General features: G+C 34.0%; 1 protein-coding gene across 17 annotated transcripts in view; it reads left to right on the forward strand.

Annotated features, from left to right (window-relative positions):
• The window catches only part of Trdn (triadin), a 356,336-nt gene that overhangs the window by 51,638 nt on the left and 288,236 nt on the right, over positions 1-16,462 (forward strand). For all 17 annotated transcript variants that reach the window (XM_078019258.1, XM_078019265.1, XM_078019269.1 and 14 more), the window contains exon 2: positions 1,173-1,382. In XM_078019258.1, coding sequence (XP_077875384.1) covers positions 1,173-1,382 — 210 coding nt within the window. The remainder of the gene's footprint in view (positions 1-1,172; positions 1,383-16,462) is intronic.

Raw genomic sequence — 16,462 nt, forward strand, 5'->3', positions numbered from 1 at the left:
ATACATAGTCTCAAAAAATATAAAAGTGAGTATGTTATTTGTATCAGCAATTCTCATTTAAGAATGTCTCCTGAAGGGAGGATTGTTGATGGGTTTGAGAAAATTTCTGTCATGTCATAAGCTAGGAAAGTTTATGACTAAATTATATAAAGTCATAAAATGATATTCCATGCAGCCACTTAAGTGATATTTAAAGGGACACCTAATGATATGAAAGCTTGTTGATTTTATATTGTCTAGCAAAGAAAACAAAAAGGACAGTGTAATCGTGATTTGTCAAAAACAAATAAAACATTTATATATTCATATATACATATACACAAAACTAGGTGCAAATAAAAAACATGTTAACAGAAGTTGTTTCTGGAAGAAACAACTGGATATAATAAGATCTTCCAAGACTATTATAATACTGGATATGATAAGATTTTCAAACATTATTCTCTTCCTTGCCCTGCAAAAAAAAAAAAATTCAGAAAAATTTAATGACCTCAATAGAAAATTATTAGGAAGGATAGTAGAATGAAACAGGCGTTATTATTACTGTGTGTATATATGTGAATGCATGACCAATGTGATTCTGCAACCTGTATACTCAGAAAAATAAGATATTATATCCTATCTGATTCAAATGTATGATATGTCAAGGTCATTGTACTGTCATGTGTAACTAATTAAAACAAATAAAAAAAAAAGAAAACATACATCACAAAAAAATGAAAATTATTATGCAGTTAAAACAGGATATCCATACAGAGTTCTATCCACTTTATTTTATACTGATTTCAAATCTTCCTGAGAGTATGTTTTTACTGATTTTCAGAAATGACATATTGAACCTAAATAAATAAAAATCATTTCAAAAGGCATCTTGTTCCAAAAGCCTATTGCTCTTGGAAATGGTAGGGGAAATGGTAACAGAGAAGTGAAAATGAGTGGAAGAAAATGAACAGGTTTCATGGCCTGGATGGGAGCATAGATGGAACTTGGGAGATGAGAAATGCTTATGAGTCCAAAAGGTTTCAGGGTGAGGGGTAAATGCAGAGGAAGAGACAATGTGGGAGTGGGCTGGGAGGTAGGGGACTGCTGCTGAGCAAATACGTTTGTGTTTTTTTCATCAACATTCGATGTGAATTTCTAAATTATATTTTCCTTACTGAATGTTTGACCAGGAAATGCATTTACAACCACAACTGTGATAGACAGCAAAAATGGATCTGTGCCCAAATCCCCTGGAAAAGTGCTGAAGAGGACAGTCACAGAAGACATAGTGACGACATTCAGCTCACCTGCAGCCTGGCTTCTGGTCATTGCTCTGATAATAACCTGGTCAGCTGTTGCCGTTGTTATGTTCGATTTAGTTGATTACAAGAACTTTTCAGGTAAGATCCAGGAGGTTTGACTTTTAAATTAAAAGAAAAAAAAAATGTTCTCCCGAGTTGTGGCTTTGTTTCTCTGCATTCCATCCTGTATCCTGACAATGTGATTGGCGGTCACTGAAGTCAGTTTTCTTCTCTTTTCCTTCTGTTGTCTTCCTTTGTCTGTTCTGCTTTCAGGGATGAATAAAGGCTGACTAATGCAGCTTTGTAAAGATAAGTATTAAAAAGCTTTAGTGAAAATTGAGTTTTGGAACTGATACTTCATCAAGTACCAATAAAGACTAATTTGTAGATTTTACACTTGGTGATAAAAAAAAAAAAAAACTAAACCAAACAAAAAAGATTTTGGACAAGTGAAAAGTAAAGTATTTCTTTTGCTGGAGTCATCCAGTCCCAAGTTTCATTTCATTCTTCCCCCCAGCAAACCATTGTCTTTTGAGTTCCTGAAAATAAAGAATGTTAGAAGGATTTTCCTGGCATAGCTTGTAATGAGATACTACATCTTGAGCATCCATATATTTTCATAAATTTGGAGTAAAATAGGAAGTTAGAAAGGGAAGATGTTCATTGTGGTCTGTTCAATCCCTGAGCACCTCATTCATCTTTTTGTTCCAGGACTTTTTCTCTTTCTTAATTTATATTTACCTAGTTCCACAGTTGCTACCCCAAGTTGACTGTGAGTTCCTGGAGGAAAGGAATAGGTGTGGTGCTCAATAAGTATTTCACAAGTAGATGGATGAATTATGCACAACCCTTTTATCACAAGAAAAAGAATTTCATGAGCCAACTGGGGTTCTTTCTCATATGTGTACTCTTCCTTCCCTTATTTTCCTTTTCCAGTAGGAGTAGACTCAGTAGAACCCAGAGACTATAAGTTCAACTAAAAAGCTCTATATTCAGAGATATGCTGGCTTCTCATTTTAAATTTCACTGATTCAACAATTATTTATCAAGTTTTTACATAGTGTCAGGAAATGCCTGTGCCACAAAAGTCAAAAGAAATACAACATAAATATCATGAATGTATAGAACTGTATTATTTGAGTTTATGAGATGAAGGTATGACTTGGATGACTTCTCCCAGGTATACCATTCACAGTTGGACTATAGGTGGGCCTTGTCTAGCAAGCAAAGATAAGTCTCATAATGTCAACCAAAGCAGAAGGGCAATTTATCCAGGTACATGAATGTCTGCTTTAATCAGGCAATACTGTTTTGTGTTCTGCAATGTAGACTCTTAAAGAATTTACAATTGAAATGGCTATAATATAAAATTATGACCTTGAATTTTAAGTGAGAAATGCTTGGTAACAATGTGACACTTTAGTATATTCCATTTCCTTTGAGCCTGTACCAACTGAAGTGTTTTACCTCTCATTTCCTTTTTTAAAAAATTCATTTATTTAAATTTTAGAACCACATATGATTGTAAAATATAGGTTTTTTTCTTTCTTAGAATAGACATATATGAGTGGCATGTAAATGTCATCTTTGCAAGTTAATGATTTTATGAGAACACTACAGAAATTAGCACTGCAAGACATTTGTTTTTATTTTATAAATGCAGTTACCTACAATTATAGTTTCAGACTACAGTATTAAAATATAAGACACATTTTCCACTGGACCACTATAATTAAGTGCAATGGCTAATACCTAGGTTACTGGCATTTTATCTGACAGGGAAAAGAAGAGCTGTGTTATTGACACTTCATCTTATCTTTCATAAGTGTTTATTAAGCACATCTTTGATGTAAGGCCTCCTTTTTCAGGTTCCCATATTTATTAATGACATAACTATCTATCCATTACCCATAAAAAGAACCTGAAATTACTTTTTAAATCTCCTTGGATGCTAAGCAGTCAACACAGTCAAAGACCATGTGCTTACATGGCTTGTAAATTTGGCTTTCTCCTCTCATTACCATATCACCATTACAACACTTCATGCATTCATTCTCTTTGGAAGGCACTCATGTCATTTCTTCTTAGCTCCTTCATCTTCTCTGTATCCACCAAATTGCTCTAAAGACATCTTCATAAAACACACATTTGATCAATTAAGATATTTTCTATTGCTTAAGTATAATGAACTCCTTGGCATGAAATTCAAGTCCTTGGCTTAGCTCTTAATTTTTATTTTGTAAGTCAGCATATGTACCCTGTTTTTCAATCATGTTTCCTTCTGCTTTTCCCTGTTGGTCCCAGGAAAACAAACTCTCATTCCTTGCTAACTTTGCTCATACCATTTCTCCCACTCCAACTCCCAGTAGAGCAGAAAGAATAATAGTTAATAGCTAAGACTAGAAGTCTGATGCTTCATTTCCTTGGCATAAATTTATACTTTAGTATTTGCTACCTCTGTGATATTGGAAACATTATCCTCTCTGTGCCTTAGTTTGGTCTTCTATAAAGTAGGATTTCAAATAGTACTTATGCAGTAGGATTGTTAAGAGGATTATATGATGGAATATATTTGAGATGCTTACAATAGAACCTGATTTATCATAAGTATTGTAATAGTGTGAATATTGATAATACTAGGAGTAGAGACACATTCCTCAATATTCCTTCTGAGAATGTTTTACTAATACTTCAAGACCCATCCTTCTTCTGTAAAGCATTCTGAGACTTCATAAGAAAAATGCACTGTACCTTATGAGCAACTGTATTAAGAGCAATTAACACACTGTATTCTAAACCTTTGTTGACTTGCCCTTCTCACTCAGAAACATAAACTTATCTAAGAAAGGACTGTTTTTATCTCTGTATGAAAGTGCCAGTCAACATAGTAAGTTTTCTGAAATAAGAGTAAATAATGCTAACATTTTGATTTTGAAACAGTTTCTTATATTTCACAAAGAAGCATATTTATATAATTTTATTTTATTTAATTCAGCAGCTTTTGACCAACCTTAAAAATTAACAAAGCAAATATAATGATACTGGAATGAATAAAATAAGTGCTTATGAAGTGAGATTTTATTGGTCACATTTTATAGAACAATTTATATGCATACTAAATTACTTCAAAAAGTAAGTGGTTTAAAACAACAACAAATATTTATTATTTCATTTGGTATCTATGGGTCAGTAATTTGAAAATGTGTTGGGTGGTATTGCCCTAGGTTTTGTCTTGAGATTGCAGTGAAGCTATCAGTTGGGGTGGCAGTTAACTGAAAGGTTGACATGAATGGTGAGATATTTGCAGGACATCTTACTTGGCTGTTAAATCAATTCTGGTGTGTCCATGCACAAGGCAGATGGCTTTACCCAAAGTGAGAGATATAAGAGAACAAAGCAGAAGCCAGAGTGCTCTTATGACCTAGACTTGGAAATCCCAGAACTTCATTGCTGCAAAATCCTTTGGGTGACACCATCCAATCCTATTCAGTTTTGGAAGAAACTGCATAGGAGTGAGAACACCAGGAGACAAAGATCAATGGGTACAATTTTGGAATCTTGTTACCATATGTTTCATTCTCATAAAAAGTTATATTGCAAAAGAATACAACTTGATATGAATAATTATGGGCACCTGTATTAAGAGCAATTAACACACTGTATCCTAAACCTTTGTTGACTTTCCCATCTCACTCAGAAACATAAACTTATCTAAGGAAGGACTGTTTTTATCTCTGTATGAAAGTGCCAGTAAACATAGTAAATTTTCTGAAATGCATTGGTAAGAGTGAATAATGCTAACATTTCGATTTTGAAACAATTTCTTATATTATACAAAGAAGAATATTTATATGATTTTATTTTGTTATACTCTAGTTGACAATAAGTATGTTAATTACAACAGATTCAGAAGAATATGATGTGTTAGAATGACTGGCATCATGAGGCCATATTTAGGATGATAAAAATTCAGGAATGGATTTGAAATGAAAAAAAAAATCACAAAGCTTTTAAAAGAAAAATATATAAATTCTTCAAATAAGAAATTCAAATACATTTAGCTCATTAAAATTTAAATAATCAATTTCTGAAGCCAAAAGTATATATATATTCAAAGATTCACTGGAATTATAATATAAAACCTTTACTTTGTATTCATTTTATGTGGATGGGATACATTCTCTGATATGAAAATCTAATCCCATTTATTCATTTAGTAAGGTCTAAACTATCTTGTTTATGTCAGCTCTTCCAGAAAAGGATATTTACTTCAATAACAGTTTCAACATGTAAACGGTACTCTAATTCTTTTTTGTTTTTGGGGGGCGGGTAGGGATGAGAGACAGGGATTGAACTCAGGGGTCGGGTCAGCCACTGAGCCACAGTCCTATTTTGCATTTTATTTACAAGACCCTGTCATGTCTCACATAGTTACTTAGCACCTTGTTTTTGCTGAGGCTGGCTTTGAACTCAGATCCTGCTGCCTCCTCAGCCTCCAGAGCCAGAGCCGGCTGGGTTTAGAGGCATGAGTCACCATGCCTGGCTCTTCTGTTTTTAATGTTAATTTTAGTGGATATGATTTAGAATATTACTGGGGATTAATATTGTCATCATGATGAGTTTTTGGACCACCTAATAGATTTTGAATGTAATTGCTAATGTTTTAAAAGGAAATCCAACAGGAGAAGGAAGCATGGCTGGAGGTGATCCTAAATACTAGAGAGTCAGAGCAGCAGGCACTGTGTCTTGATTTTCTCTTTGATGCTTTTATAAAAGTAGATAAATACTTTGAAGCCATTATAAAGTTGTTCATAGATAAATGAAAATTTATTTTTGTAAGCACATTCTGTTCTGGATTGAGAGGAATGAGTCTCCTTTGGGCAACCTTCACAATTCCTTATTTTCAGCATTTGATCTGATTTAGCCAAGTCTTATCTACTTGTGGAATGTGTAGAAGGGGCTTCTTTCAGAAGTCTTAGTTTCATTTTATACCTCTGTTACCTACAAGCTAACCTGACTAGCAATGTGTATTTCTGTGCCATTGAAGTGGGGATATCACCTTGCTTTCTGTATTGTGAAATGTGTGAGTTTGATTCTTTTTAACAAAGAAGACAAATTTTATGACACTAAATAAACAGACTGGAAAAGATATTTCACCTACCCTTCATTTCTTACCAAGTATAACAGTGAAACAATATTCAGATAGCACTCTTGTGCATTTGTCAGCGTTTGCTCAGAGCAGCAGAACCACTGTGAGTGATTAAATGATCTGTGTAAGGCTGTGGCAATGCCCTGGAGCTTAGTCAAAAGTCAGCAGGCTGGAAGTTTGGGAAGAGGAAGGGCAGATGGACACAGAATAAGGAAGACTAAGGACAAACCATAACCCTCATTTGTTTCTCACCATCTCAAATTTTGATGATGTGGGTGAGTTGCAGGATAAATTGGTGCCCTTCAGTACGACATTGCAAATGCACCTGGCCAGGATTTGGCCCAAAGGATGCCCAAAGGAGATTGCCAGTGGGAGCTGAAGAATAAGAAGCAGGGGTTGCCAAACAAGGATGGAAAGCATATCAGCAATAATGTGTATGGCTGCAAAAACACCTGCCCTAAACCAAGCTTCAGAGAATAAATAGCTTTATTGTTCCATTTCTGCCTCCAAAAGTTTACACAAAATTCTCTTATGTCCAACAATTACCCTGAAAACTTGCATTTAAGGCAATTGTGGAACATGTAGTGTATGTTTACTGATTTAACAGCATACATGGGCTCCCCTTTGGACAACTATATAATTTAATATTCAAAATAGGATGCTTATGAGAATGAAATGGAGAGCTATTAGGATTTACCATGCACCACAGATCAGATGTATGATCACCCTAACATTATCCACACTGCCTTTGCTTTTCTCCAGGAAAATGATTGCTTTCAGAAATCAATGGGGGCAGAGCAAGTTACTTTCTTAATAACTGAGGTTAAGGGTTCTTAAGGATTGCCAGAGTCTGGTCTTCACTCCTCTGTGGACTAAGCCAGCTTCATTCCAGGAAGCAGCAAGGTTCATTGATAATTTATAATTTTAAAGACAAGGATTTGTGAGATTTGGCTGAAATTTCTTACAAATCTCTTCTGCTTTGTTTACGAAGGGACATGTTTCTCTGTAAACAATAAGTACAAACAAATAAGACTTCTAAAATAATTACTAAAAAACAATGACATTGGAGGATGTTAATGATTTTCCTCTAGGCCAGAATGTACAGGAATACATTTTAATAACTATTAGCCTTTCTTGTTTCAGAATGAGGGCCATAATTTACTAGCACCCTCATTCATAATAAGGAAAAGTCACAATATGGTTGTAAGAGGATGTCTCAATGCAAGTTTGGTAACTTTCGCAAGCATTCCACAAAACATACTTATTTCAAAAACAGTTTTGACATTATTAGAATAAAATAAATCTATATAGAACATACATACCTGTCACAAAGGACGCACTCATTAAATCTAACTTGAATTTGAATCCTATTAAGAGGAAGTAAGATCAGTAATCTGAGAAGAAAGATGGCAAGGACATGATGGTAGGAAGCATCAATTTCTTATGAAAGTCTTGCAGACATCTCCTGATGTGCCTTTTAAATAGATTTTCTAATGAGGTGTGCCATTTATCTACTGCTCTTGGAAATTAATTTCCCTGATTTTTTTTTCTTTTCTTGGCACTTTTCCCAGTTAAGCAGGTGCACTGTTTGTCAGGCTGAGTTTAGCAGAGTAAAATCATTTAGGGAAATCCCAAAGTCAGTCTAAAAGTACAATTTTAATATCTATCTATCATCTATCTATTCCTCTATATATCCAGGTGTGGATATGTGCTGTATGTATAAATATGTTATTACATTTTAGGAGATTTGGGAGATTGAGACTAAAGGCAATGTTTTATACACCATCAGTTCTCCTGTGTACTAAGTTTTCAAGAGTGGCTGACATTTTGTGTGCTTCTTCCTCTGATTTAAGTCTTATCTCAAATTCCACATTTTCTGTTCAATGTCCCAGGCTATTTTGTCTTCTTGGTTTCTACACTTAAAAGGATGCTTTGTATTACCCAGATCTAGTTTGCTTATGAATCCAATGATTCCCAGACCCTAAAAGAGGTTATTTATCATTTATCAAGTGAGAAAAAGGCTAATGAAAAACTATTCATTTTAAAGAAGTGTTCTTCATTCTTAGATTATATTTCTAAATTTTAAATATTAAATTCTCTTTTGAAATTATAATTATAAATTATAAACCAGATGTCATTTTATTTTACAAAAATAAAAAGTCAGCCACTCTATGTCAGGCTCCCAGGTTTTTGGGGTCAAAAAGACCCAATAGTCTGAAATCAATATTCTTTACCATTCATGTGAACCATTGTTCAATGTTCAAGTTCATCCATTAGCAAATTAAATCTTATAGTGAGATTTATTAATTTATACTTACAGATAAAAACAATTATAAAATTTTAAATTTGTTTTAGATATTGACCATTCTTTTGTCTACGTTCTCATTATGTTACTTGCTGCCTACACAGAAATCTTCTTACAAGTTGCAGATATTTAATATGTGAAATAAAGTTCTTCTCCACTGATCCATTAGTTTCATTTTAAAAATGACTTTTTTTTTGTTTTTAACTTCCTTTATTTTATAGTACTTAACAATGTTAAGCAGAATCTATAAACTTAAGAAACAATTAAATAAACAAATAAGTAAATGAATAAAGAAAAAGTGATAGTGCTATGATTCATACCAAAGATCAATAGAGAAGATAATGCTAAGTGAAGTTAGCCAATCCCACAAAACCAAATGCCGAATGTTTTCTTTGATATAAAGAAACTGATTAATAGTGGGATAGGGAGGGGAAGCATTGGAGGAATAGATGAACTCTAGAGAGGGCAGAGGGGTGGGAGGGAAAGGGAAGAGGCATGGGTAATTAATGATGGTTGAATGTGATGATCATTATTGTCCAAAGTACATGTATGAAGACACGAATTAGTATGAGTATACTATGTATACAACCAGAGATATAAAAAATTGAGCTCTATATATGTAATAAGAGTTGTAATGCAGTCCATTGTTATATCTATATCTATTTATATTTATATATATGTATATATATACATATATATAAATAGATTTATATATATTAAAATAAAGGTAAAAAAATTGTCTGATTGGACCATAAGCATTTCAAAGGTGAGGATTGTTTTACTCATCCTAATGTTCCCGTTGCATTACTTACTCCCTGGCATGTTGTTCAATAAAATTTGTAAGATCGAAACCAAATTGTGTACACACACACACACACACACACACACACACACACGCACACACATGCACACACACACACACAATAAGCAAGCAAATAAGCAAAATTACAGAACACTAATAAAAACAGAAGATCACAAGTGTTTAAAGACCAGAAAAAAAAGTAGCTAAAATAGGCTCAGGGAAGGTTAGAATTCCGATTTCATCAGTAAGCATCTGTGTAAACTGGGCAAATCATTTCTCTGCTCTTTAGTTTCCTCCTCTGTAGGTAATGGTGGTACCTGCTTCATATGGGTCCTATGACCAATGAATAAGTAAATACAAATAAAATCCTTGGAGTGTTGAGTGGCACACAGAAGTTGTGAGATAAATTGTAGCTAGTTTTATTTTAATTTAATGGGCTTGATTTTAAGTATATTTCAATGTTTCAAAAAGGCAAGGAAAGGCTAGAGTAACTGGTCCTGATTTTTTGGCTAGCTATGTCAGAGAGAGGTTCTAATTTCTAAGACATGCCTTGGGAAAGAGGAATTTTAATTTCTAATTGTTGTGGCCTCCCTTGATGGAGTAAGGGGAGCAGCAGAAAGAAAGGCAAGAGAAAGTCCAAAAGTTCTTGCTTCTGAAACCCCTTTCCTTCTGTTCCAAATCTGTAATATGCCAAGAAGCTTGCTTGGCTGTACCATCTTCTGAACACCAATTTTATTTGTATTTATTTAAGAAAAGGAAAGCAAATTAATTTTAATTAATATAACAACCTACTATATACATACTTATTAATAAAAAGCATAATATGAATCTCCAATTTACATATAGATACTTGACATGGCTAAAGAGAGCCAAAAGTTGTTTGGAACATAAAATGCCCTTTATTTGACATGGGTCTAGCTCCAGTTAGCTGGAAATTTTCCAGGTTTAAACATCTGCAACATAATTTTGCCAGTAAAAATTGGTGAATTGGGGTCATATTGAGAAGGAGAGGTGAAGTGTACTCTATTAGCATTCAGCAATGTTCCTTATTGCCTCAAAAAGTAACAGTTGAGTGACAGCAAAAGAACAACTTAGAAATGTTGTCCTGAAAGTATTAAATAGTGAAATAACTGTGTAATTTTAACTAAGGATGCTTGTGTTTAATTTTATTAGGTTCCACACAAGTGCACACTTCTAAACCACTAAAGTCAGCTAATAGTAAAGATGAGTATGAGAAAATTTCAATTGAAAAAGTTGTTTAAAAGCTGGGGGAAAGTGCCCAGGCCTCAGATGTTGAAAGCAAGGATGGGAGCTACAGAACAGCTATTCAAATGTAGATTAGAAAAGTGACAGTCATTTCCTTCTTCAGTCAATAAAACAATTAGCTCACTAAAAGTGTTTTAAATCAGGATCCTAGTTTTTCTTTGGTTTAAAGGCTTCTAAGTATACAACATCTGCAAGTATTTCATTTTTTTTTCAAAATCACGGATCAAATAGATTTTATCTTTTAGAATCCAATATACTTCAGAAGCTTTGCATCCCCCATTTTATATGTTGTTTCATTTTCCACAGGATAGTCTATTTGGGTTTCTATGACAAAATACTCAAACTGGGTAGCTTATAAACAGAACTCACTTTTTTTCTCACTGTTCTGGAGTCTGAGAAGTCCAAGATCTAGGTGCCAGCAGGTATGGAGTCTGATGTGAGTGGACTTTCTGGCTAATAAATTATAGATACTTGACATGACTAAAAAGAGCCTTACTATTTTCTCACGTGGTGGACAGGGTACCTGCACTTATAAAATGATTTTAAAATTTTTGTCTAACTTATTAAGGTGCTAATCTCATTCCCAAATATTCTTCCCTCATGATGGAAGCCTTCCAAGGTCCCAGCTTCAAGTAACCCCTTAGGAATTGGGATTTCAACACATGAATTTTACAGGAATGCAAATGTACCGAAAACAGAACTCAACCTAAAGAAGAAGGAGGTCATTGTACTCTAATATAGAGAATATCCAAAAGATGGAGGGAAGGAGAGAAGGAAGGACAGAAAAGATGGAGAGACGGAGGCTGATGAAGAGACGGAAGGACTGAGGCTGAGGGAGGACCTGGAGAGGAAGAGGGAGAGATAGACAATAGCAGAATATATCAGTTATTGCCTCATGAAGGTTTGAATTTTAAAAAAGGCTTATTACTCTTAAGGGAATATCTGGGTATGTATGAGGGGAAATAGCCCCAGGAAGGTGCGTTTTAAAGGTTGTCACATCAAGTATCATCTCTCTTCTGTCTTTAAAATCTCCCCCATTCTCTCCTTCTCTTAACATGTTTATGTATTTTCTATCTTGGACAAACCAATTTCTTTTACCTCCCTATATCCATTTTTATCTAAAGCCATTTTTATTTCTGTTCCTCTAGCCAAACCCCTCTACTATGAAAGGATGGGACACTGTTCCTTCATTCCACCAAACTGTATCAAACATCACCTCTTCATTAATAAATCAAGACATATTTAGCTTCCTTATCTTGATTATACTTTACAGCATTGGAAAATTGATCACCACCTGTTTCTTAAAGCCTAGCTTCTTATGATTTTTACGTCATTAGCTTCTTGATCCTGTTAGATAACATCGACCTAGTCCATTGCTGGAGCTGTCATGGCTGCACTCTGTACAAGCAGTGAGCAGTATGCTGGAATGGGCCCTCTCTAGCCTGCTCCTCTGGCTGTGTAGCTCTCAACCTAATATCAGGATCAATCCTTAATATAGCCATATATTAAGATTTAGAGGCTGACGGCAGGAACACACTCCTAAACAATTAAGGACATATGGTAAGGTTTAAGAATATCCCATATTCTAGCCAGGCGCAGTGGCTCACACCTGTAATCCCAGGTGGCTGAGGCAAGGGGATCATGAATGCAAAGCCAGCCTCAGCAAAAGCAAGGCACTAAGCAACTCAGTGAGACCCTTTCTCTAAATAAAACACAAAATAGGACTGGGAATGTGGTCAGTGGCCAAGTGACCCTGAGTTCAATCCCTGGTACCCCCCAAAATAAATAAATAAACAAATAAATAAATAAATAGGAATATCTCATATTCTCCCCATGGGAGTCACTGAAGTTATTTCTATTTTGAAGGTAAAATTCAGCTCAAGCATTTTTATTTTTCTCTTAATTTATCTACTTGACCGGAAGTTTGCTCATAACTGACCTCCACACATAATGACTTCCAATCCCACTTCATTCATCCCAATCTCTCCTTAATTTTTTTTTTAATTGTATAAGGTCATTCAATTGAAGCATTAAACTCAAAATTCCTAACTGAGCTAATTGCATTTCTTTCCAGGACTGCCTCCTACATTTCAAACATTCATCATCCTGTTTTTTTTTCCTCATTTTCCCCTTTTTAATTTTTTTTTTTTTTTTTTTTGTAGAAATACTTCACATGAGATCTGACCTCTTCCAGGTTCTTAAGTATACAGTACAGAACTGTTGACTATAGGTACAATTTTGTGTAGCAAGGTACTAGAATGTCTTCACTTTTCTACAACTGAAACTTTAGGCTCTGGTTTATAATTCCCCATTTCCCCCTACTCACAGTCCCTTAAAACCAAAATTCTATAAATTTGACTCTTCTAGAAACCACATATAAGTGGAATCCTACAGTATTTGTCTTGCTCTACTGATATTTTAAGTCAGAAACACAGCACTCCTGTACTTTCCTATTTACCTAAGGACCAATGACTATTGAGGGGTGAAAAAAGACCCATTCTCTTTGTTAAGCACCTATTGATCTTGTGCTCTTTATCTTATATCCTGAACTCCTGTCTTAGTTTACCCAACATTGTTACAGCAGCCATCTTCTTTCAAATGTTTGTATCATTTCTTTGCTGCCTTTCTCATTTGGAAGCATGATGACTAAAAATCACAAATCTTTATTCATTCTTTTTCTATTTAAAGTTATAGACATCTCTCTTAAGTATGGCTATGTATGTGAAATAATAAAAGGAAAAAACAAAAGTTAACAAAATGAAATAACTTTAAAGAAAAGAGAAGTATAGATAGCTAAATTTCTATTAATGTGTTCTCTTACATGGTGTTGATTTAAGGACTTAGTCAATGTTTCTTATAACTTCAAACAAAAATCCAGGAAGAAAAATAAAAGTAATCATTCTATTTTTTAAGAACCAGGTTTTCCAGGTGTGGTAGAGCATACTTGTAATCCCAATGGCCTGGACACTGAGGCAGGATGATTGCAAATTCAGAGCCAGTCTCAGCAAAAGTGAGGATCTAAGCAACTCAGTGAAACCCTGTCTCTAAATAAAATGAAAAAAAAAAATAGGGCTGGGGATATGGCTTAGTTGTCAAGTGCCCCTGGGTTCAATCCTGGGTACACCCTCCCAAAATAAGATTTTCAACATAAGAGAAAGGGATGTAAGAATAGAAGAAATTAAGAGGAAATCTGTGCTCTTATATTTTATTTGGAAATAGAATAAATATATGGCTTTTTGGAATTTTGTATTTTCTCCATCTATTTAAAAGTTTAGAAGCAATGGCAATTCAATGCAATGAGTACATTTGTTGAATGCTTTGATTTCAAAATACCACTTTTCAATAACCAAAAGGAGCAAGGATTCCCTTAACAATTGGCCAATTTCTGATTTGGTGCAAGAAAGAAGCAAAATTTACTTTAGACTTTCTAAGTTATTTTGTATTAGTTTACATTATCAAGAAACTGTCAAAAATCTTGATGGAATAGCTATGGATGGTAATGTATCCAGTGATCTGGGATAAAGAGTTTACATATCTAGGATCTACTTTTAAATATCAGGCAAACTAGGAAAAGGAAATAAGAACCTAAAGGAAGGGGGAAAATAAAATAGAAAAATATTGATGCTTAATGAAACTAGGTAAGGTGAATTTGTATTCACTTTTGCTAAGACAGAACTGCATTTACAGTATTCCTTCTCTTGAATAATTCTGAGTTAGGGTGAGCAAGAGGAATCACCATGTGCTAGATTTGGAAGACAGAAGGCAAGCAGGGACATGCATATTTTACCTTTAAAAGGTCACTGCTGGCATGTTATAGTTGATCTCTTGGCTCACCTTGTTGGCATGGGACAACAGCTGTGTCTGCAGCAATGCTAGCTCCTGTCAGATCTCCCGTAGTCTTCTCCAACTCCTGGCACAGGTATATATTTAGCTCCATGAAGAAGGGCAGCATCTTCTCCCAGAAATCTCTACCAACTCTTAAGATGGAGCCCCAGAAGTCAGGACTGTTGTAGTCTCCATCCAATTTATCCTCCTGGATTTTAGCCTATCCCTCCCTGGTCCCAAAGTTGCCTTGCTTCTCCACTCCCCTTCCCCCACCCCCAGGGCTACTGCTTCATGCCCAATGTCACATGCAGAAGTCTAAACTGCTCTTAAAACTTCATCATTTACATACTGTCAAATCCATACAATATAATCCTTATTGTCTATCATTCCTAGTGACTCTGCTTTTCTGATCCAACTCTGAATGATACTCTAGGAGATATTGGATTCTCTATAACATTGTCTCTATAGTGTATATTTGAAAAAAAAAACATTTAAATAGTCAAAATATATCTTGAAATACAGGAACCTTTAAATTCTAGTTGTGTTTAACACAAATCTCTCTTTTTCTTTTCTTCTCTCCTTTCTTTTCTTTATTCTCTCTCTCTCTCTTTATTTCTTTGCTTCAAATCTAAATTAGAAGTTCCCCCAACTAACTTATCAATTATTGAGAAATCTGTACCACCCCAAAGCAAAATGAGAAAGATTGTTAATATGTAAGAGTTTTTTTCATAATGCTAAATGCTTGGAAAATAACCTTAACATTATACTCCCCCTAATATTTTTTCTATTCTCTATTAAATGATGATTTATTTCTTTTTAATACCCTGCATGACAAACTAAAGAGTTGTTATTGTTATGTAGATAACCAACTTTATTTGGTAATCTTGGTATTATTCCTGTCATTTAACATTTTCTCTGAAGCAGTGATTAAATTGCTCTTGCTTGCCTTGTCCCTATTGTCAATTTTTAAAATCCTCCTGCAGATTTTTCAAGACTGATATTAAATATTTATTTTTCTGAAAAATTTTCCAGGTTTCCTCTAATTTGATTTGTCTTACTTTCTCCTCTACCACAATATTATATCTTTTCACATTGTAATGTTCCTGATATATTGTGATTCTATAGTTTGTGAGTTCTTTATACAAACAAACAAACAATTTCTGTTTTTTTTTTCTCTACCCATTTAAAGGAAGTGATTTTTTCATGAGTGAATGTTAAATATAACTTTTGGGTTATTCCTATTTCTTAAAGAACAGGGAGATAACTATATGTTAATTATATTTTTATGAAATGGATCTTCATAGTGAGGTTAAAATTAGAACTACTATGGGAATCTCATTAATCCAACTTTTTATTTCAGTGTGTTCTGAGGGTTGTTGCTTCCAAGTAAAGATAATCTACTTCAGGTATTTCAACCTCTGTATACAGTTATTATGTTAAAAATCTAGTTGGTTGAAAATTCATTCAGAGACAATGGTTTTAAAGTTAACTCATTTTTGTAACTTAGTATTGGTGATTGCATACAACTTATTGAATGTCCTTCCTTTAAAATGTAATGTCTGTTTTGAATATGGCAATAACATAATATTCAATAATTAAAAAAATACATTTAAATATGTAAAAATGAAGTTTCATCCTGTTTCTCTTTACAGAAGCATCTTAAAGATTCTATATATAAGTATTTAGCAAATTAATTCATAACTTAATAAATTATTCTGAAACTAATTGATCTAATATTTGTATTTTTACATAATCATGAAATGTTAAATAATTACAAAAATATTTTAAACTACATATTCAGTTTTAAAGAAATTTTACAATATAGCTTGAAT

Source organism: Ictidomys tridecemlineatus, chromosome 8 (genome assembly GCF_052094955.1).
Source record: "Ictidomys tridecemlineatus isolate mIctTri1 chromosome 8, mIctTri1.hap1, whole genome shotgun sequence".
Taxonomy (NCBI): Eukaryota; Metazoa; Chordata; class Mammalia; order Rodentia; family Sciuridae; genus Ictidomys; species Ictidomys tridecemlineatus.